At 41.2% G+C, this 23,092-nt stretch overlaps 2 protein-coding genes across 6 annotated transcripts in view; one reads left to right on the top strand and one right to left on the bottom strand.

Annotated features, from left to right (window-relative positions):
• Window positions 1-7,179, top strand: part of SLC16A14 (solute carrier family 16 member 14) — a 33,635-nt gene extending 26,456 nt beyond the window's left edge. For all 4 annotated transcript variants that reach the window (XM_001139587.6, XM_009444505.5, XM_009444504.5 and 1 more), the window contains one exon: window positions 4,631-7,179. In XM_001139587.6, the coding sequence (XP_001139587.1) occupies window positions 4,631-4,782 (152 nt within the window). In that variant the 3' untranslated portion in view covers window positions 4,783-7,179. The remainder of the gene's footprint in view (window positions 1-4,630) is intronic.
• FBXO36 (F-box protein 36) overlaps window positions 1-23,092 on the bottom strand; it is a 129,329-nt gene that overhangs the window by 9,530 nt on the left and 96,707 nt on the right. For both annotated transcript variants that reach the window (XM_054679510.2, XM_054679512.2), the window contains exon 4: window positions 17,143-17,260. In XM_054679510.2, the coding sequence (XP_054535485.1) occupies window positions 17,143-17,260 (118 nt within the window). The remainder of the gene's footprint in view (window positions 1-17,142; window positions 17,261-23,092) is intronic.

The raw sequence follows: 23,092 nt of genomic DNA, 5'->3' as shown, positions 1-23,092 counted from the left end.
AATCGTTGTATTAATGGTTGGGAGCCTTCTATGATGCGTATCATATGCTGCTATGGAAACCCCAAAATCAACATTCAGATGTGCCTGTCTAGGCCAGCAAGCTAAAGGGGACTTTCTTTATTTGCATTTGTTGGTTTCTTCATCTTCCATTGAATTCATGCACTAAGGAATGATGAACAACATTCATTGGCTACCTGCATGATGTTTCATTTATTGACTTTCCAGGCCAAGAAGCCAAGATTGCAATGAGATGCAAGCCACCATTTATGTGCACTGTGGGCTCAGAGTGACTGGCAACATGCGTGACTAAATGACCACATTGCACTCTTGCTAGAAATTCGAGGTGTGCTAGAAATTATTACTTAGCTGGGTTTGCTGCAAGGAAAATTACTATTCACATCACCTTCTTTTAAAAAAAAACAGTTTCAAGAATGTAGAATCAGAGATATTGAACAGACATTTCAACCATGTCATTCAGCAGCATGGACTTCCTGTTCTAATTTATTTATAATATTGTTGGGCATTTTGTTCAACCCCTTTAAAGATGTAATATAGGCTGGGTGGGTGGCTCATGCCTGTAATCCCAGCACTTTGAGAGGCGGAGGTGGGCGGATCACCTGAGGTCAGGAGGTGGAGACGGCCTGGCCAACATGGTGAAACCTCATCTCTACAAAAATACAAAAATTAGGCACCTGTAATCCCAGCTACTTGAGAGGCTGAGGCAGTAGAATTGCTTGAACCCAGGAGACGGAGGTTACAGTGAGCTGAGATCATGCCACTGCACTCTAGCCTGGGCAACAAGAACAAGACTCTGTCTCAAAAATAAAATAAAATAAAATAAAATAAAACAAAATTATGTAATAGTAGTACATACTTTCCTAGATGTTTCAGTATATAATATGGCAAAACCTCAGCCATCAGATTTGACAGACCAATATTCCACACACATCTCTTCCATTCACATAAAATCTAACACCTTAACAATAATTTGCAATGTTTTCCACCAAAAGCTGGGAGCCCTTATTTAATCAATACGAAAAACATCTATTACTTATTTGACAGACTCAAATGAAAAGAAAATGCACTTTAACAGGGAACCAGATTTTACTTTGAAGCTGTAGGTTTGAATTGGTGCTTGGATGAGGGTTGCCAAGAATCCAGGGTTGCCAAGAATCCCGGGTTCCAAATCCAAGAACTGAGGTCAGACCTGCAGGAGGGGTGGTGATGGATGCATGAGGAGGGCAGCTTGTAGGAACTCTCTTCTCTCTGAAAAAGTTGTGTCAACTTGTGCTGAGAGTCAAAGCTCCTGGTAGAGTCCTGTCTCTCTTGACCTGCTTTACATCCGACTGGGTTTGAATTCAAACTAGCAGAAATATTAAAACAGGCACCAAAGGGAGATGGCAGGATCCAGAGTTATTTATAAATAAATCCTAAAGGTGGATTGGAGAAAACCTATGGGATTAACTTGACATGAAATTTAGGACTACTCCTACAATTTGCACTATGTTAAATTGTTCAGTGAAGTTGGGTGTGCTTCTTTTAAAAAAAACTGACATGAGTTATGTTTGAAGCTTGGGCATGTGGAGATGCTTTTACACATGCTTATATTTTTAGAGGACAGAGGACTGTTTTTTAAAAATAATAATAATAATAATAATGAATTTGGCCAGGAACAGTGGCTCACGCCTGTAATCCGAGCACTTTGGGAGGCTGAGGCGGGTGGATTATCTGAAGTCAGGAGTTTGAGACCAGCCTTGACAACATGGGGAAACCCTGTCTCTACTAAAAATACAAAAATTAGCCAGGTGTGGTGGCGCATGCCGCCTGTAATCCCAGCTACTCGGGAGGCTGAGGCAGGAGAATTGCTTGAACCCGGGGGAGTGGAGGCTGCAGTGAGCTGAGATTGTGCCACTGCACTCCAGCCTGGGTGACAGAGTGAGACTCCGTCCCAAATAATAATAATAATAATAATGAATTCAATTTAAGACTGTAGCAATATGTAATATACTTAACAGACATTTTTTATATTCTGCAGGGTAAAGATGAAGGATGGGATGGGGAAAAGGGAATCCTAGGGTGCTCTGAGGGTGACAGTATTTATTACTATCCCACCCAGAAGGGGGAACAGGACATGTTCAGACAAGGATCCAAGAGAAATGTATTTGAGATGCTAACAAATTCAGCATGGCTTGTGCTGATGAGCGGGGGAGAGATGTAGGCAGGGGCCACATCACAGAGCCTGGAGCTTATAATCAACCACTTCCACCAAAACGTAAATAAATAGTCTGAACGAAATACAGCTTAATTTTCCAGCCAGGTAGGATTTTGTCCTATTTCCGAGGTTCACGTTAAGCAGCAATAATAGTTCGACTTGTTTCAGCCATTTGAAACAAGCCGTTCAGGTGTTTGTTAGTTACAGCCATCATTTCTGCTCTCAATCACTGGATCATGTGGAGAGCGGGGATTTAGCCATTAAAATGACCTAGTCAGCTTTCCTATGGAGATGAGTGGACTATGAGAACCTCATTTGTATTTATTGATTTTTTTAAAATTGTAGATTACAGTTATTCCCATCATGTATTCTGCAGATACAGATCACTCTGCATTATCTGCAAGTGAATTGTTCATTTTGTCCTAATTCACAATGGTCCACAGTTGCCAACTGGTAACACTGAGTAGAAGTTGGGTGTGTTTTTATTCATAGGTCAGTGTCAATGTGCCTTTCCAATTCAATTCTGAAGCTGAAGCATTATTTTTGGATTACGTTTAATCTTTTTTGTCCCCCTTGTCTCCAATTATAGATTAAGAAAAGATGATAGAACACTTTACTGAGCCACTTCTAAAGAGTCAGATTTTTTTTTTCTATTTTTTACATCAAATAACAAATTCAAAAACTTGGTTTACTTTTAAAGTAGATCCAGAATTCATACCTTTTAACGTGTTTTTTTTTAAAGAAAAGATTATAAATTTGTATGCTATTGTTTGTTTTTCTTTATGAATGTCTTGACTGATCCCTGTAAACAGATAATCCAGGCATATTCATCACACACTAGATACAATAAACAAAGAGATACAGATAACAACCAGGAAGTCGGAGGGACTGGTTTACACCTTTCCTGGTTGCTTTTGTGTGGCTGTTTCTTGATGGGAGAAGTTTAAGTGCATTTACGCATTCATTTGCCAATTCGATTTTTTTAAAGATGTTTCTGAAAAGTGGCCACGGAATACTATGTTTGATCATAGAATCTTATTTTTTTATTTCATTTTATTTTTTGAGATGGAGTCTTGCTCTGTTGCCCAGGCTGGAGTGCGGTGGCACGATCTCAGCTCACTGCAACCTCTGCCTCCTGGGTTCCAGCAATTCTCATGCCTCAGGCTCCTGGGTAGCTGGGATTATAGACATGCACCACCACACCCAGCTAATTTTTTAGTAGAGATGGGGGTTTCGCCATGTTGGCCAGGCTGGTCTTGAACTCCTGGCTTCATGTGATCTGCCCGCCTTGGTCTCCCAAAGTGCTGGGATTACAGGTGTGAGCCACTGATCCTGGCCACTAAATCATTTATATTTTAAGTCTCTGCTAATTAATGTACTTACTAAAAGGGAAAAAAATGAATGTTCGAAATTTACATTTTTACCATAAATAAAACTCTTGTGTGTAACTCAATCCTCTCAGTTTGCGTAGTTGACTATGTGGGAACCATGACTTGTGATCCATTCTTAGAATTAATCACTGAAATATAGGAAACATATTTCATAGATTCTGAGACACATTTTTCTCATATTTTAACGTCTCAAATTAGAATGCCTTTTACAAAGTCCTGAGGAAATACTGAGTCATATTTGAATTGACAAGGATATTTATTTCTTACTGATACATAAAATAATGGCATATCATTGTCTTAGAATTCATGAAATATAGTGGTATTTTACAGAATGTCTAATAAGATTATATGCTGTTAGATTATAATATTAAATTATTATTTGAAAATAACATAATTTAGTCAGCATCTATGGCAGTATCTTTGGCAACTTAGAGTTTTATAAATGTAAATATTAAAGTTTTGTGGCTGTAAATGTGAATTTTATAACACCTGAAGATTTTGATTCTTTCTAGAACAAATGTGTACCCTCAAATACTTCAGAATGAATGAAAGTTCAAATGTCTTCTGCCCAGCCTCTTTTGATACACACTAAAAACTTCTGAATCATTTTTGTAGGTTTTAGAAAAATTCGTGTTTGCACTTGTGAAAAAAGAAAATCATTGGATTCGCATTTCACTGCTGGCCTTGTGCGGGCCTTTGAGTGAACCAGAAGGTTCTCCCCATGAGTCAGCCGGGAATTGCTTCAAATGCCTTCCAAAGCAACCCAGTGGCTTAACGAATGCAGTCCTCCCTAGGCACGGGGAACACTGGTGTACAGCACACCCTTAAAAATGGCTAAATGAGAACCAAAAAATATAAAAAACAAAAAAAAAGGAAAAGAAATGGATAAATGAAACATTTTATTGGTATGAAATGACATATAAATTCTTGTAGAAACATTTACAGCAGCAATAAATGCCTGCTTCATGTTCTTGACTTTCATTGTATCAACTCCATGACACTGAATATATTCTTTTTTGTTTTGTAGGGTGGATCTATGACATCACGCAAAAATATGATTTTTCCTTCTACATATGTGGTTTGCTTTACATGATAGGAATACTCTTTTTACTTATTCAGCCATGCATTCGAATTATAGAACAATCCAGAAGAAAATACGTGGATGGTGCACATGTTTAGTACCATGTAATGTTCCGTGCAGGTTTCATTGTAATACTCATGCCTACCTCGCATGCTTGCTGTGAGGCACCTATGACAGGACGTGGGAAAGCATTTTGTACGGTAACTGGCACTGTCATTTGTAAATGCCATTGTCACAGCCTCATTTGTAAGCAGCACTGCCTCTCTGTTTGGGGAGATGTAATGCTGGAAGATCTTAAGGACTACATACATTCTAGAGATGACAGTGTTGTTCAAAGACAGCCTAGTAAATAATTGGTAGAAATGCCCTTATAAAAACCATTCTCTTGTCATCTACTGGGACTAGGGTTTTAAATACAGCTTTTAAAAACAAAAACAGGGAATAAAAGCTTTTCAACTCAACCACTTCTTTGTAAGACAAAACTGAAGTATCTGTGTGCTTCCAGAAAGCTTACAGATAAATGGGTTTCAAGCACAAGAATATGACTAGATTTCAGAAATTAATTATTACAGGGAGCTATTGATCTACTAGCATCAAACAAAGGCAAGCTCTAATTCCACAGGTAATACAATTTAGTGCAATCAAAGAAACACGGCTTGTATTTTTATGAGGGAATTCTGCAGCTAGGGATTGTGACTCCTAAATCCTCCTCTAAAAGAAGGCATTTGCCATTAATCCTAATTCAGTGCTATCCAGTTATAAATGGAATCTTGAGACAAAACCTTAACAAAGAAATAACAGTAATGATTTCCTTAGCAGAAGCCGTATTTGTATGCACAACATTAAATCAAGGGCTACAATTCAAGCACTTTTATTCATATCATTGGCCTCTTAGATGATAAGCATGATCTGGGGCCTGTAATACTTTTTTCTGAGTTTCTTCTGCCCAAAAAATATAATATAGAACTAATTGCTAACTGACAAATAAAGTTAATAGTTAAATCATCTCCAAGGAATGTTGCTAATCCAAAGTATAACACTATCAATTTGTGAGGATAATAAATGGAATGCCGTTAGTGTAGATGTCTGTGCCACATCTGACATTGGAGTAGTGATAACAAATAGCCCATCTCTAGACTCTCGTGTTGTTATATAGACCATTCATTTGCCTGAGCGTGGCACAGTTTTAAAAATAGTTCTCTTGATTGATTTCATACAGAAGATGACTGTGATCCATGACATCTAATAATGCCCTTTCTTTATCTGAGATGTCTATTTTTCTAAGCCAAACGTTTTTCAGACTGCAGAATGTTCTTCCCAGATCATTTGAAATTTCTGGCTGCCTTACTTGTTTACAGATAGTTTAAGACTATTTAAATTTCTACTCACAATTTGATCATCACACACACACAAATCCTTGAATATCATTGCCAGTGTCTTAGGTCAAATTTACCTAAAGTGAATACAGCCCATTCTCAATTATCCTTCACAATTAGACGCAGGAATGCTACTAGGAATTGGAATCAAACAATGCCACCCCAAGCGTAATTTTAGCCAGCAGTTTGAGTTATACTCAACCATGCCCTTCTGAGCTGTTAACAAGTGATTCAATGGACAAGTTCTCTTTTTGTTCCATCTCCATTATTTCCTGCTCTAATGTATAGTGGGAGTGGTTGTGTAATTAAAGGACCACCAAAATAATAAAAGGCAGCTAATGGAAAGGAGAGACAAAAGCATGGTTAATATATACACTTAATATTACCTCCAGTGACTCGGGAATTGCCTGTAAATTATTATAGACAATAGATTGCATGTCATACTCCATTTGGTTCAACACAACAACCTATGTGATATCATTACAGCTTTGGCTGCTGTTAAAGAATCCAGCTCTCTATTTTGATAAAGATAATCTTAAAGCTGAGGCAATGCTCCCTCCTCTATCTCTCTCTATGTAATTTACCATAGAATTAGGATGATTAGATTGAAACACGTGTTGTATGTTTTAAAAACTACATTGCTTCATTACTTTCATTTTCCGACAACATCAAACTAACAAGAGGCAGTGCTAAATATTTTAAATGGTGCTATAGCCAGTGTATTTGGATGCTTGCACTGCTGGTTGTGTATCATCAATATGATCTTTTTATCCAATGACTCAACTCTAATTACATCTAAGTTAGACTTGCTCACGTTCAGTTTGTACAGTTGTGTGTTGACTTACTATGTTTTGAAAGTGGTGACTTCTACCAAATGAGTGGAAGTTCCCATTGTCAAAAAAAATAAAGATCTGCTTGCAGTATTCATGTTGACAACAGAGTAAAAGAGAATACTGTAAAGAATTACTGCAAATATTTCCTGTTTATGTTATTTGCCGTTGTTTGAAGATATTATAAAGGGTTAATTGTATATTTATATCATGTGCTTTATCGTTTTCCCCTCATGTACCCAAGTAATTTTTATTTACATACAACTAAATAAATGTTGTCCTCTTTGAAGACGGTCAGTGAGTTTTGTATAAAATTTCTATTTTGTTGGCCTCGAAGAGAATACTCCTAAAATGTAGGTGGTAATTATTTGTTTCATTCTTTCCCCTGAAAAACTATTTCTCTAGGTATATTCACAAACCACATGGACAGAATCACCTAGAATGATTATGAAAAGTGCTGAGTCTAAGTATTAAATTTAAAATGCACACATCTTTGAATCCAGCAATTGCATTTCTAACATCATTTTCTACATGTGAACACAGACTAATATGTAAGGATTTTTTGTTTATGGTTTGTTATATAAAAGACTGGGCCGGGTGCAGGCGGTTCACGAGGTCAGGAGATTGAGACCATCCTGGCCAACATGGTGAAACCCCGTCTCTACTAAAATACAAAAAATTAGCCTGGTGTGGTGGCGGGCGGCTGTAGTCCCAGCTACTTGAGAGGCTGAGGCTGAGGCAAGGGAATCGCTTGAACCCGGGAGGTGGAGGTTGCAGTGAGCTGAGATCGCGCCCCTGCACTCCAGCCTGGCGACACAGCAAGACTCCTTCTCAAATAAAAAAAATTAAAAAAAAAAGACTGGAAACAATTTAAATGTCTACCAGTAGATAACCGTTAAAGTATAGTACAACTGTTAAAATACAGTATAAAGTATTTTAAAGTATAGACAATAATACAGCGGAATTTATAGAATTATTAAACAAAAAAGGCAGATCTATATGTAGAATTAGGAAACAGCCTGAAGATATAGTGCTTTAAAAAAAAAAAGCAAGATAGGCTGGGCGTGGTGGCTCATGCCTGTAATCCCAGCACTTTGGGAGGCCAAGGCGGATGGATCACTTTGAGCTGAGGAGTTTGAGACCAGCCTGGGCAATATGGCGAAACCCCATCTCTACTAAAAATACAAAAATTAGCTGGGTGTGGTGGTGGGCACCTGTAATCCCAGCTACTCAGGAGGCTGAGGCAGAAGAGTCATTTGAACCCAGGAGTTGGGTTGTGCCATTGCACTCCAGCCTGGGCGACAAAGCAAGACTCTGTCTCAAGAAAAAAAGAAAAAACAAAGCAAGATAAAGCAATATGTTTAATATGCCCCCAATTATATGTTTTCATTACAAAAAAAAAAGTCATTCATATATATAATAGGCTTAGACATGAATTGACAATTGCTGGGAAGAAACATAAGGAAACATAAGAAAACATTAATAGTTCTTGGCTCCAGGGAAGAAAATCTGGGGACTAAGGTAGGTCTGATTTTTTTTTCCTTATGTACATAATGCTTTTTCGATTTAAAACTTGTATCCAAAATTATTTTGAATGCAGATTCTTGGGCCTACTTAAAACCTAGAGAATTGAGAATGGGACCAGTAAATCTTCCTTTTAGATAAGCTTCTCAGTAGATTCTTATGCATATTAAAATCGCACACCCGGTCTCAACATATTTAAGGGCAAAATATTCCAGTGAATTTCAAATACTTGTCCTGAACCTCTCTCGTTATTTCCTTTTATACAACATTCTGGTCAATTACTATCTATGAAGACTTCACAGTATATAATCTTTTACTCGGTCCTTTTCCAATCAACAAATATGGACTGGGCTTCTATAGGAGCAAGGCAGGCTAATGCAAAACCCCTGCCCTCAAGCAGCCTGCATGCGTAAGTAACCTACTACTCCAGTGCAGGAAGAGTGATAACAAAGCCAAGGGAAATGACTCCTGACGTGTTTAAATGAAGCTAGAGCCTGCCATGGTGGCTCACGCCTGTAATCCCGGCACTTTGGGAGGCCAAGGTGGCTGGATCACCTGAAGTCAGGAGTTCGAGACCAGCTTGGTCAACATGGTGAAACCCCATCTCTACTAAAAATACAACCATTAGCCAGGTGTGGTGGCATGTGCCTGTAATCCCAGCTACCTGGGAGGCTGAGGCAGGAGGATCGCTGGAACCCAGCAGGCAGAGGCTGCAGTGAGTCGAGATCATGCCACTGCACTCCAGCCTGGGCGACAGAGCGAGACTCCATATCAAAAACAAACAAAAAAAAGGTGTAATTAATAATATGAAAGAAGTAGGGCTGGGTGTGGTGACTCACGCCTGTAATGTCAGCACTTTGGGAGGCTGAGGCTTGAGCCCAGGAGTTTGAGACCAGCCTAGGTAACATAGTGAGACCCTGTCTCTACAAAAAAGTTTAAAAAGTTAGCTGGGTGTTGTGGTGTGCACCTGCAGTCCCAGCTACTTTGGAGGCTGAGGTGGGAGAACTACCTGAGCCCAGGAGTTCAAAGTTGCAGTTCAGGAGCCGGGATCACATCACTGCACTCCTGCCTGAGTGACAGAGTGAGACTCTGTCTCAAAAAAAAAAAGAAGTAGAAAAGTTCAATGAAACAATTAAAGAACTATCACTAGGAATGACCACTTGTCAAATGAAAGATACAGACTACAAGTGCTAGTGTTACAGTTCTGAAACTTGGGTTTCAGACACAAACAGCTTTAAATAGTGATTCCTCTAGACCTCTAATAAACAAATACACCCCACCATTGGTGTAAATTTCAGAAAGAAAAAGCCAGGAAACAGGAATGTTTGCTATTAACCCAGCTAAAACCTGATAAAAATATTTTAAGAGCTGTATAGTCGAAAGTACACTTAATTAAAACCAATATTTAGGCTATATATGTATACAAACATTTATTTGAGTCCTCTGTTCTCTCTGTAACAGCTTCTCAGTCAACTGAATTTCTTGCGAAACTCCTGCTAACTATATGTGCTCCCTCTGTTTCTCCTCTCATTGACATGATTTTTGCCAAGGATAATGTAAAACCTTACTGGCCATTTGGAAAACAAGATCTTCTGAAAGTGGCTACTCTAGGACTTGTTCTTCCATTTACTACTGTCTCTTCTTCCTCTTGCCACTTTTGACACCAAGAAAACTTCTAGCAGCCCAAGGACCCTTCAGGAACACAGAAAGGACATCACAGACTCCTCCTTTTTGGGTAGGGTACCTCTGTTTTTCCTCACAGAGCCCCAAGAATTGTGGGTGGACAGGCTCCTCTCAGTCTGAAGTGCTACTCTTTTTTTGTTGTTTTTTTTGAGACAGTCTCACTCTGTCACCCAGGCTGGAGTGCAGTGGCATGATCTTGGCTCAGTGCAACCTCTGCCTCCTGGGTTCAATCAATTCTCCTGCCTCAGCCTCCTGGGTAACTGGGACTACAGGCACATGCCACCACGCCAGGCTAATTTTTATATTTTTAGTAGACATGGGGTTTCACCATGTTGGCCAGGATGGTCTCAAACTCCTGACCTCAAGTGACCCTCCTGCCTCGGCCTCCCAAAATGCTGGGATTACAGGCATGAGCCACTATGCCCAACCTAGTTCTACTTTCTTTTATATTGAATTCCTTGATCTTTTCAACTTTCAGATGCATACATGTTTATGTGTTTTAGTTATATGTTGTGTCTACATATACACATATGTCTATACTTGTGTTTGGATATTGTCTACATGGTACCAAATTGCCGTAACAATAAATGAGTAATCAAAAATTAAATAAATAAGCCCAAATATTTTTCAAGTTCTTGTGACTTGAGTAAATCTTTTGGTAAATATGAGTAGTTTAATATAGTTGGTTTAATAAAAACAAATGTCTTTTGACTTATCAGCAAAATATGCATGTATTTAATGTTAAGGTGATTGCTTTTATGATACTTAGATAACATATGATAATATTAATAGCAAAATGGTTAATACAAAATTTAAGTTGAGATGATGGCTAGATTTGTCTAATGGCTCATGAAATTTTTCCAAACATAGTTGTTAAGAATGAATAAGGCTGGGCACGGTGGCTCATGCCTGTAATCCCAGCACTTTGGGAGGCCGAGGTGGGCAGATCATGAGGTCAGGAGTTCGAGACCAGCCTGGCCAATATGGCGAAACCCCATCTCTACTAAAATTACAAAAATTAGCCAGGCATGGTCGTGTGCACCTGTAGTCCCAGCTACTTGGGAGGCTGAGGCAGGAGAATAGCTTGAACCCAGGAGGCAGAGGTTGCAGTGAGCCGAGATCGCACCACTGACTCCAGCCTGGGCGACAGAGTGTGACTCCGTCTCAAAAAAAAAAAAAAAGAATAATTAAAATAAATGTAAATAGGAAAAAAGTTTATAAATTGACTTATAATAATTATGTTTTATAATATATTTACTTTAAGAGGTTTCTAGGCTGGGCCCAGTGGCTCACGCTGTAATCCCAGCACTTTGGGATGCCAAGGCAGGCAGATCACTTAAGGTCAGGAGTTCGAGACCAGCCTGGCCAACATGGCAAAATCCCGTCTCTAGTAAAAATACAAAAATTGGCTGGGTGTAGTGGTACATGCCTATAATCCCAGCTTACTTGGGAGGCTGAGGCAGGAGAGTTGCTTGAACTGGGGAAGCAGAGGTTGCGGTGAGCTGAGATCATACCACTGCCCTCCAGCCTGGGTGACAGAGTGAGACTCCTTCTCAAAAAATAAAACAAAATAAAAGGTTTCTATATCCTTAGAGTTTTGCTAAGGCAAATTACATGATAAATATTCATTAAATATGTAGGTCATTTCCGAATAAGATATAATGCTATGACATTCAGTACTAAATATTAGTTTAATCTTACATACTTTTGGCTTCATATTTCAGAGAAACGAAATATATCTGGATGTTAGTAAATATGTCCTATTCCACATTGAAAAATGGTTCCATGGCTAGGCGTGGTGGCTCATGCCTATAATCCCAGCACTTTGAAAGGCTGAGGCAGGCCTGAGGTAAGGAGTTCGAGACCAGCCTAACCAACATGGAGAAACTCCGTTTCTTCTAAAAATACAAAATTAGCCAGGCATGGTGGCGCATGCCTGTAATCCCAGCTACTCGGGAGGCTGAGGCAGGAGAATCTCTTGAACCTGGGAGGACGTTGCGGTGAATCCAGATCATGCCATTGCACTCCAGCCTGGGCAACAAGAGCAAAACTCCATCTCAAAAAAAAAAAAAAAGAAGAAGAAAAAGAAAAATAGTTCCATTAGAAAGCCCATGTTTCCCACAGGCTTTAAAAAAGAAAAGAAAAGAAAAGAAAAAAAGCTTATGTTTTTAAAAACTGTAAAATGTGTATTCATAAATTGTTGGGATGTGATTGACAGTTACTATTCCTTCCTCTATACTCTGAAAAACCAATGAGGAACCAAAGATATTTGGCTTTTGCTGGCTATATCTACCAATATTCACCATATTAGAAATTGAAACTGAGGGCCGGGCTCAGTGGATGACACCTGTAATTCCTGCCCTCTGGGAGGCTGAAGCAGGAGGATCACTTGAGCCCAGGAATTTGAGACCAGGCAGGGCAACAGAGTGAGACCATGTCTCTACAAAAAAGTACAAAAATTAGCCAGGCATGGTGGGGCACACCTATAGTCCTAGTTACTCGGGAGGCTGAGGTAGGAGGATCACTTTAGCTGAGAGATTGAGGCTGCAGTGAGCTGTGATCATACCACTGCACTCCAGCCTGGGTGACACAGTGAGACTCTGTCTCAAAAAAACAGAAAAATCAAAACTGAGAAATTAAAAAACATTTACATATTTCTTCATTTTAAAATAATAATATTGAAACTACTATGTTAATATAAGTAACATTTTTATGAAAAGTAACTGCTTTTTTAAAAAAATGAGTAAGAACAGTAGTATTGTTTGGCCAGGCGCGGTGGCTCATGCCTGTAATCCAGCACTTTGGGAGGCTGAAGCAGGCAGATCATGAGGTCAAGAGATCGAGGCCATTCTGGCCAACATGGTGAAACCCCGTTTCTACTAAAAATACAAAAAATTAGCCAGGCGTGGTGGCGGGCGCCTGTAATCCCAGCTACTCGGGAGGCTGAGGCAGGTGAATCACTTGAACCTGGGAGGCAGAAGTTGCAGTGAGCCGAGATCACGCCACTGCACTCCAGCCTGGTGACAGAGCAAGACTCCGTCTCAAAAAAAAAAAAAAAATAGTAGTATTGTCTTACATTTTTGCAAATTTCATTAATGTTTGGCTTAATAGAAAATAGGTTGATTCTCATATTTGCTAAATGTATTTTTGATACCACATCAGACTCAAGAAGTGGTATTTCTTAAAGGTTCATTGTAGTGTAGAATCTGAAACCATATGAATAAACTTCCCATACAATATTACATTAAAATCCATTGATCTAGTTTACACTTTGAATCTTTTGCCCATTTCTGATTTTGTAAAATGATGTTTTGATCACTTGGAAAATATTGCTCCACTGAGTTTTGTAGATCTTCTAAATTTTTTTCATATTTTATACAATATTTTGAAAATCACAATTATTATTTGTGTAAAAAATCAGTTATTCCATTTATATGGAATGTCTGGAGTATGCAAATCCACAGAAATAGAAATTATATTAGTGACTGCCAGAGCTGGGGACAGATGGGAATAGACAGTGACAGCTCATAAGTACGGGGTCTCTTTTTGAGGTGCTGAAAATGTTCTGGAACTAGATGACAGTGACGATTGCACAACTCTGAATATAATACAAAAAACACTGACATATATACTCTTTTTTTTTTTTTTTTTGAGACGGAGTCTCGCTCTGTTGCCCAGGCTGTAGTGCAGTGGCCCGATCTTGGCTCACTGCAAGCTCCGCCTCCCGGGTTCACGCCATTCTCCTGCCTTAGCCTCCCAAGTAGCTGGGACTACAGGCGCCGGCCACCACGCCTGGCTAATTTTTTGTATTTTTAGTAGAGATGGGGTTTCACCGTGTTACCCAGGATGGTCTCGATCTACTGACCTCGTGATCCACCCGCCTCGGCCTCCCAAAGTGCTGGGATTACAGGCGTGAGCCACTGCGCCTGGCCATATATACTCTTAAAGGGTAAATTTTATGATATGTGAATTACATCTCAATTTTTAGAATCACATGTGTTAATACTACTAGGCAGTCTGATGAGATGGGTGGTAATAAAACTTTCAAAGTATTTTAAAGTACTTAAAAATACTTTAAGCATTGGAAAGTGGACAAGCTCATGGAAGTTGGTGTAAATTATCCAAAATATTATTTTTCTTTTGAAAGTTTGAATATTATCATTGGCAAGGAAATCTGCACTTGTTTTCCTTGAAGGGATAGCCTCATTTCCAATAATGTGTCTGCCAAGTATAAACATGGTGTTTCATGAAAAAAGGGGTAGTTGAGCTCGCGATTCATCACACAACTGCTTTTCCTCATGACAACCGTGACACTCTGATGTGCAGCAGATGCGGTCTTGCTTCCTCCCACCTTTGTCACACAGTATTAAAGATAGTGCGGTGGCTCACGCCTGTAATCCCAGCACCCTGGGAAGCCGAGGCAGGCCGATCACTTGAGGCCAGAAGTTTGAGACCAGCCTGGACAACATGGTGAAACTCCGTCTACACTAAAAACACAAAAATTAGCAGGGCGTAGTGGCAGGTGCCTATGATCCCAGCTACTTGGGAGGCTGAGGCATGAGAATCACTTGAACCCGGGAGGCGGAGGTTGCAGTGAGCTGAGATGGTGCCACAGCACTTCAGCCTGGGTGATGGAGGGAGAAAAAGTAACCACTTCTTAAAAAAATGAGTGGCCAGGCACGGTGGCTCACGCCTGTAATCCCAGCACTTTGGGAGGCCGAGGCCGGTGGATCACGAGGTCAGGAGATCGAGACCATCCTGGCTAACACGGTGAAACCCCCTCTCCACTAAAAATACAAAAAATTAGCCGGGTGTGGTGGCAGGCGCCTGTAGTCCCAGCTACTCGGGAGGCTGAGGCAGGAGAATGGCATGAACCCAAGAGGCGGAGCTTGCAGTGAGCCGAGATCAGGCCACTGCACTCCAGCCTGGGCGACAGAGTGAGACTCTGTCTCAAAAAAAAAAAAAAAAAAAAGAGTAAGAATAGTGGTATTGTTTGGCCTGTTTCAAAAAAAGAAAATAAAGGACTTTGATTAGTCAGTGTTGATACCGGATGAACACAAGCAAAACATCAAGCGCAACCTAATCTACTGACTTGGCCATTTATAAGACATCAGTACAATATGCAGAGAAGAGATTAACTCATCCTTCATGTTTGCTGCTAGAGCTTTAATATGACAAGTTACTGTGTCATTAGAAAGTGGCACTGTTTGGCAAAACCGTGTCTCTATCAAAAATACAAAAATTTGGTGGGCGTGGTGGCGGGCATCTGTAATCCCAGCTACTTGGGAGGCTGAGGCAGGAGAGTCGCTTGAACCCAGGAGGCAAAGGCTGCAGTGAGCCGAGATCGCGCCACTGCACTCCAACCTGGAGGATAGGGGGAGACTCCACCTCAAAAAAAAAAAAAAAAAAGTGGCACTGTTGTGATTTTCTTTTGCTGAGTTTCCATCCAGCAAGCACTTGGCAATGCCAGCTGAATGGGCTTGTCCGCCTTTCTCAGGGCAGTACAGTAACTTACCCACTTCAACGGCTTTTTCATTTTGGTTTAAAAAGCTGTAATGATACATTTTGGGCTTTTAAGAAACATCATATCTACATTTAAAATATTCAACTCCTTTTTTCTTTAAACTCTGAATGATTCCTCTCAAAGTGATGCCGTAACTTGAGGGGTACCAAAAAAGGTAAATTTTTAACACTATAAAGCCAAGGAAAAATACCTTCTGAGTCATATTTATACTTCTTTTTACTAGTTTTTCCCTTATGTGAGTTTGAAAACTCCTTAATATGTCAGTTTCATCTTTTTTTAGCATCTTTAGTCTTAGTGCAGCTGTGGGCTAAGAAAGCAAGATTTCCCATATCCCCCTTTAAAGCAAATGATCCATCCTTAAATAGAATAAAAATATAAATGTTTAAGTTTTCAATAAAATATTAAATTCTAGAATTCACATTTTAGGGTTTAAAAGCTATTTTTAAAAGTACTTTTGGCTGGGCAAGGTGGTTCACTGCCTGTAATCCCAGCACTTTGGGAGGCCAAGGCAGGTGGGTCACCTGAGGTCAGGAGTTTGAGACCAGCCTGACCAATATGGTGAAACCCCATCTCTACTAAAAATACAAAAAGTAGCTGGGTGTGGTGGCACGCACCTATAGTCCCAGCTACTTGGGAGGCTGAGACAGGAGAATTGCTTGAACCTGGGAAGCGGAGGTTGCAGTGAGTTGAGATCACACCACTGCACTCCAGCCTGGGTGACAGAGTGGGGCTCCCTCTAAAAAACAAAATAAAACAAAAGTATTTTTAAATATTATTGTAAAGTAAGACAACAAAGTATATCTACCTCTTGTATTTCCACACAGGTAAACCTCAGGATACCAATTTACTGGATGAGAATAAGGTTGCATAAAAGATAGCAGGTATAGGCTGGGCGCGGTGGCTCACGCCTGTAATCCCAGCACTTTGGGAGGCTGAGGCGGGCAGATCACGAGGTCAGAAGTTCAAGACCAGCTTGGCCAACATGGTGAAACCCCGTCTCTACTAAAAATACAAAAATTAGCTGGGCGTGGTGGCGCGTGCCTGTAATTCCAGCTACTTGGGAGCCTGAGGCAGGAGAATCATTGGAAACCAGCCTGGGCAACACAGCGAGACTCAGTCTCAAAAAAAAAAAGATAGCAGGTATAACAAAGATAACTAGCAAGAGCACAGTAGAAGTACTGAAAACAAACTAGGTTAGCCTCTGAAAATTCAACATATTCATACCCTAAACCTATTACCTTAGAAAAGTCTAGAAAACACAAAAATAGACAAGCATATGTTCCACTAGTCATCAGAGTAACATCACAGTTCACATAGCCTCTGGAAAATTCCACTGCTTACTTGTGAAAGAATGAATACAAAAGCGGCCAGGCCTGGTGGCTCTTCCCTATAATCCCAGCACTTTGGGAGGCTGAGGCGGGAGGATTGCTTGAGCCCAGGAGCTTGAGACCAGCCTGGGCAACATGGTGAAACCCCATCTCTACTAAAATACAAAAATTAGCCAGGCATGGTGGCACGTACCTGTGGTCCCAGCTACTTGGGAGGGTGAGGTGGGAGGATTGCTTGAGCCTGGGTGGTAGAAGTTGTAGTGCACCAAGATTGCGCCACTGCACTCCAGCCTAGGTGACAGAGTGAGATCCTGTCTCAAAAAAAAAAAAAAAAAAAAAAAAAAGAATGAGTGAATGAATGAAAAAGGTAAATAATGTCCTAGTATTATTATGAAAATAGTTCTGACCTCACAGATGACTGAAGGGGTTTTGAGGACTCCCAAGATCCCAGCAGCACACTTTGTGCTAGAGGAATCAGAAGGAGAGATGGCTGAAGTGTGAAGTGGCCCTGGAGGCTGGGCATGACTTGGTTAGGGGGCTGGCATGATGACGGGGCAAGGGGAGAACAACATGGGTGAAAACACAGACCCGGAAAGCACAGGAGGAGCTCAGGTTCAAAGAAAAGCCTGAAGTAACCAAGAATAGGGATGATGCCAGGCTGCACAGGTAGGGGAAGGTTGTTTATACAAAACCTTGACAGATAAGCCAAGAGAAGTTCACGCTGATAAGCTTAATCTCTGCAAAGTGGGAGGTCGGATTGATCGTCAAGTCATGAGTCTCATAAATATTAATCAAAAGAACAGGATGGTGGCCGGGCATGGTGGCTCATACCTATAATCCTAGTACTTTGGGAGGCCGAGGTGGGAGGATCACCTGAGGTCAGGAGTTCGAGACCAGCCTGGCAAACATGGCGAAACCCTGTCTCTACTAAAAATACAAAAATTAGCTGGGAGTGGTGGCACATGCCTGTAATCCCAGCTACTCAGGAGGCTGAGGGAGGAGAATTGCTTGAACCCGGGAGGCGGAGGTTGCAGAGAGCTGAAATCGAACCACCACATTTCAGCCTGGGCCACAGAGTAAGACTGTCTCAAAAAAAAAGGCCGGGTATGGTGGCTCTCACGCCTGTAATCCCAGCACTTTGGGAGGCTGAGGCGGGTGGATCATGAGGTAAGGAGTTCAAGACCAGCCTGGCCAAGATGATGAAACCCCATCTTCACTAAAACTACAAAAATTAGCCAGGCGCAGTGGCGGACGCCTGTAGTCCCAGCTACTGGGGAGGCTGAGGCAGGAGAATTGCTTGAACCCGAGTGGCAGAGGTTTCAGTGAGCCAAGATCGCACCACTGTACTCCAGCCTGGGTGACAGAGTGAGACTCCATCTCAAAAAAAAAAAAAAAAAAAAAAAGAACAGGATGGTGCTGAGAATAATCTCTACTCAGAGGAGCATATCAGAATCTCCAAGGAAGAGGTGTCAAACTCGATCACCTTCCTACTCCTTTTAGCCCCTCCCCTACTACCCCCAACCAAGGAAGCCCCATGAGAACAGGACTAGGTCTGTCTGCTTCCATGGCATTCCCAAGCGTGGAGCGCAGTGCCTCCAGGCACAAGGCAGACACTGAAACACCACCTGGAGAAAGTCCTCTGGAAGTGTGCCCCATTTCCCAAGGGTGCGTGAAAGGAGGAAGAGTCACTGAGCTCTCTCCAGGGCAGCATTCCTTGGATGGCCTTGGATTCACCGGCAGCCCTTTAGGACCTACTCTGCTGGTCAGTAAAGGAACAGCTGCAGGACTTTCAGAGGTGGAAACAGGAGAATAATCCTTCAAAGGTGGAAGAAAAAGAGTAGAGAGGTAGGAAGTAAAGCTGGCTAGTGAAGAACCTTGGATGTTAGGAAAAATGGGGAACGTTTACTGACTGAAATTGCTTGTGGGCAGGGCCGTGTTCTAGTTATGCAAGTGTCTCCAGGGCTTAGCTCAGTGCCTGGCACAGAGTAACTAATACATAAACAGTATTTTTATTTATTTATTTATTAGTTTTTATTTATTTTCAAGACGGCATCTCGCTCTGCCGCCCAGGCTGGAGTGCAATGGTGCAGTCTCAGCTCACTGCAACCTCCGCCTCCTGGGTTCAAGCAATTCTCCTGTCTCAGCCTCTAGCCATCATCTCAACTTAAATTTCCTATTAACCATTTTGCTATTAATATTATCATGTTATGTAAGTATCATAAAGCAATCACCTTAACATTAAATACATGCATATTTTGCTGATAAGTCAGAAGATATTTGTTTTTACTAAACCAACAATATTAAACTACTCATATTTACCAAAAGATTTACTCAAGTCAAGTGAACTTGAAAAATATTTGAGCTTATTTATTTGATTTTTGATTACTCGTTTATTGTTATGTTAACTTGGTACCATGTAGACAATATCCAAACACAAGTATAGATATATACATATATGTGGGCACAACGTATAACTAATACACATACACATGTATACATCTGAAAGCTGAAAAGATCAAGGAGTTCAATATAAAAGAGAGTAGAGCTAAGCCAGGTGCAGTGGCTGATGCCTGTAATCCCAGCACTTTGGGAGGCCGAGGCGGGCGGATCACTTGAAGTCAGGAGCAGCTGGGACTACAGGTGCACGCCACCAGGCCCGGCTAATTTTTGTATTTTTAGTAGAGACAGGGTTTCACCAGATTGGTCAGGCTGGTCTCGAATTCTTGACCTCAGATGATCCACTCACCTCAGCCTCCCAAAGTGCTGGGATTACAGGCATGAGCCACTGCACCCTGCCTAAAACAGTATTTTTAAATGAATTAACAACAGGAGCTGAGAAAGGGATACTAGATTAGAAACTCTCAGTAGTAGCTAAGGGAGTAGCTTTAGAAGATGACCAAGAGAGGCTAAGGAATTGCGGGAATAGTAGAGAACAAGGGGAAGCAGCGAGGGGAGAGTAATTGTTATAGCTGTTCGGTGGCTCAGAAGGAGAGAAATAACAGGGCACTGAGAAGGTCATTAGAATGAAGCTTCTTTCAAGGAGAGACCTATATTCTTTTTTTTGTAGAAACAAGGTCTCACTTTTCACTATATTTTTCAGGCTCATCTCAAACTCCTGGGCTTAACGGATCCACCCACCTCGGCCTCCCAAAGTGCTGGGATTACAGCCTGTCCGATTCCTATGTTCTTAAGAAAAGAAAAGGGTGCCAGGTGCGGTAGCTCATTCCTGTAATCCCAGTGTGGGAGGCCAAGGCAGGAGGATCAGTTGAAACCAGAGTTTGAGACCAGCCTGGGCAACATAGCAAGACCCTGTCTCTATTTACATAAGTATTCAAAAAAGAGAAGGAAAGAGAATCTGTGAAGAGGAGAGATGGAAGATATAGAGAACAAGGAGATGACAAAGACCAGAATCCCTAACAATGGATAGGTGAGCACTGTAAATAAGTCAACTCCTCCCTCTGAAGGTAGAAGAAAGACAAGGTGGGCCCAGGACAGGGAGGTTTCACGCAGGAGAGAAGAGAAGCTGTGACGTTCACACTGAAAAGATTAATCTCTGCGAAGTGGGAGATAAGGCTTGAAGATCCACTGTGAGAAGCCCAGGAAATAGATAATACAAGGCCTGTTAAGGCAATGCGTGGAAGCCAAAGGAAGCCAGGCTAGGTCGGTCGGGGGCCAAGGCAGCACATCTTATGTGCCCCAGCGATGCTCTGCCGTCTGACCATAGGGAAGAGGACATAAATCGCCCGTCGGGCGGACATCCTGCAGGTTACAGGGCAAGAGCGTTTCACGCGTTGAGCATTTCACTAATCCTGGAATTCAGAGAGGGCAGGCAATCAAGTACAGTCAGGGAGGGGCTGCTGGATGAACAGGCGGTAAGGGACGCAGGTTAGGGCAGAGAGCAAACTGGTCACATGTACAGATTCATGGAAGCTTAGAAGAAGTGAGTTTTGGAAATGAGGCAACTCCTCAAGAAGGTAAGGAGGCTTCCCTCCAGAAGCAATGGCTCCACACCAGAAAGCTCAGATGTGAAGGCCGTGGAAGGATAAGCATTCCAGGTTGGCCAGGCTGGAGCGTGGTATGTGTGGATGGGGGGAGGTCTCCAGGGTCAAAATGTTCGGAGAACAGTGAGTTGGGGAGGGAATGCTGATGTTGAATTGCAAAGACTGGAGCGGGGAAGCAGTTGTCATCTATGAAAAGGGAATTGAGCCATGGTGGAGAGCGGAGACCACTGCAATGCAGGAAAGGTGCTACAGTTGGACTGTGAGGAGAGAGTTGGGTTGAGGGTCTCCAATTAGCACTGGAGAGCAAGGTGAGAGCCAATCCCACCTCCTCTTGAATTGCCAGGTGAAATAGAAGGAGGTAAGGGTTTCTTGACAGAGGCAGATTTCCAAGTGGTCAAGTAGAGGAAAGTGGTAGGAAGAGAGCACTGAGTTTGGGAAAGAACCAGTAAGCTGTATTTACTCACCCCCTTTACTCATCCTGGTAGCTTTCCATAAGAGTGTATGAGGGGCTCGAAGAATTTACCCCTTGCTCATTATTTAAATGCCTTAAGACACTTTAGGCTAGGTGCTGTAGCTCATGCCTATAATCCCAACAATTTGGCAGGCTGAGGTGGGAGGATCACTTGAGCCCAGGAGTTTGAGACCAGCCTGGGCAACATGGCAAGACCTCATCTCTACACAAAATGCAAAAATTATTTGGGTGTAGTGAGGTGTGCCTGTAGTCCCAGCTTCTCTGGAGGCTGAGGTGAGAGGATCTCTTGAGGTTGAGGCTGCAGTGAGCTGTGTTTGTGCCACAGCACTTCAGCCTGGGCGATAGAGTGAGACCCTGTCTCAAAAACAACAACAACGAAAAGATACTTTATTAAAAATAGGCAATAATTTCGTTCATCAAAAGCTTGGCATATTCTCTGGGCAACCAGTCTTGAATGGTCTCATATTATGCTCAAGGCCCTCTCCTTATAATTTCAAATGTGACCTGCACAAATCCCATCACCTTTTCAAGTTCTATTGGTGAGATGTAGTTTTGGCTCTGAAAGGAGAGGTGCTGTGGCATTTGTGGTTAAGAACACAGACTTAGTAGGTAGAGATTTGAGTCTCAGTTTTATGAAACTTTGAAAAAATTAACTTGTCCTCTCAGAATAATTAGATTTTGCAGGCAATGCAGTCTGTGTCACGACTACTACCTAATGCTGCCATTGTAGTATGGAAGCGACCACAGATAACACATACTGTTCCAATAAAGCTTTATTTATAAATCAGGAGGCTGGTCAGATTAGGTCCACGCCATAATTTGTAGACCCCTGAGAGAAATGACAGAAATAATATCACTTACTTTTAAGTATTGCTGTTAAGAATTCAGTTGTTTACTATCTGTTTATTTCTTGGCACATAGTAGACAATAGATAGAAGCTGCTAATATTATTATTTCTGAGGTTATTCCAGTGCAGTCTGTGGCCATGGATCAGTGGCTGTAAGACTTTTTGAATGGGCAGAACAGATTTCCCAACTGAAAATAACTTTCCTGAGTGGAAAACCGTTTTTGAGGGAATATAATGCAGGTAGTCCTCTGTAGTGCCCCACTCTGACAGTTACACGTTGCAAGGGCAGACGAATGCTGCCTCAGAGTGCAGATGATCTTATTTTAAAATGAAGTAGAAGTGAAGCTATTAATTTTATTTTGTAAAATGACAATGTATATTGTTAGGGTTTTAACTGCAGGTGCCATTTTTCTTCAATGTGGTGGCACTTTGTTCACTTGATGTTTTTGGTTTTTTAAAATATAAATTTTATTGTGTGTATCTGAGAGTATAGCATGATGTTATGGGATATATATAGACAGTAAAAACGTTACTATGGTGAAACTGATTAACAATATCATCTCACGTAATTCCTTTTTATTAGTGACAAGTGCAGCTAAAATCTACTTATTTAACAAAAATCCCCAATACAATGCAATTTTATTAACATTAGTCCTCATGTTGTACATCAGATCTCTCAACTTTTTATCCTATATATTTCCTATTTTATATGCTTTGACCTGTATTTCCTCATTTCCTCTCTCCCTAGCCTTTGCCTGTGGTAACCACTGTTTCATTCTCTATCTCAGTATATATGAGTGCTTTTATATTTATATATATTCCA

The sequence above is a fragment of the Pan troglodytes genome, chromosome 13, assembly GCF_028858775.2.
Source record: "Pan troglodytes isolate AG18354 chromosome 13, NHGRI_mPanTro3-v2.0_pri, whole genome shotgun sequence".
Classification (NCBI taxonomy): domain Eukaryota; kingdom Metazoa; phylum Chordata; class Mammalia; order Primates; family Hominidae; genus Pan; species Pan troglodytes.
The sequence above is the reverse complement of the archived record's forward strand: the minus strand, read 5'-3'. Positions and strand labels throughout refer to the sequence as shown.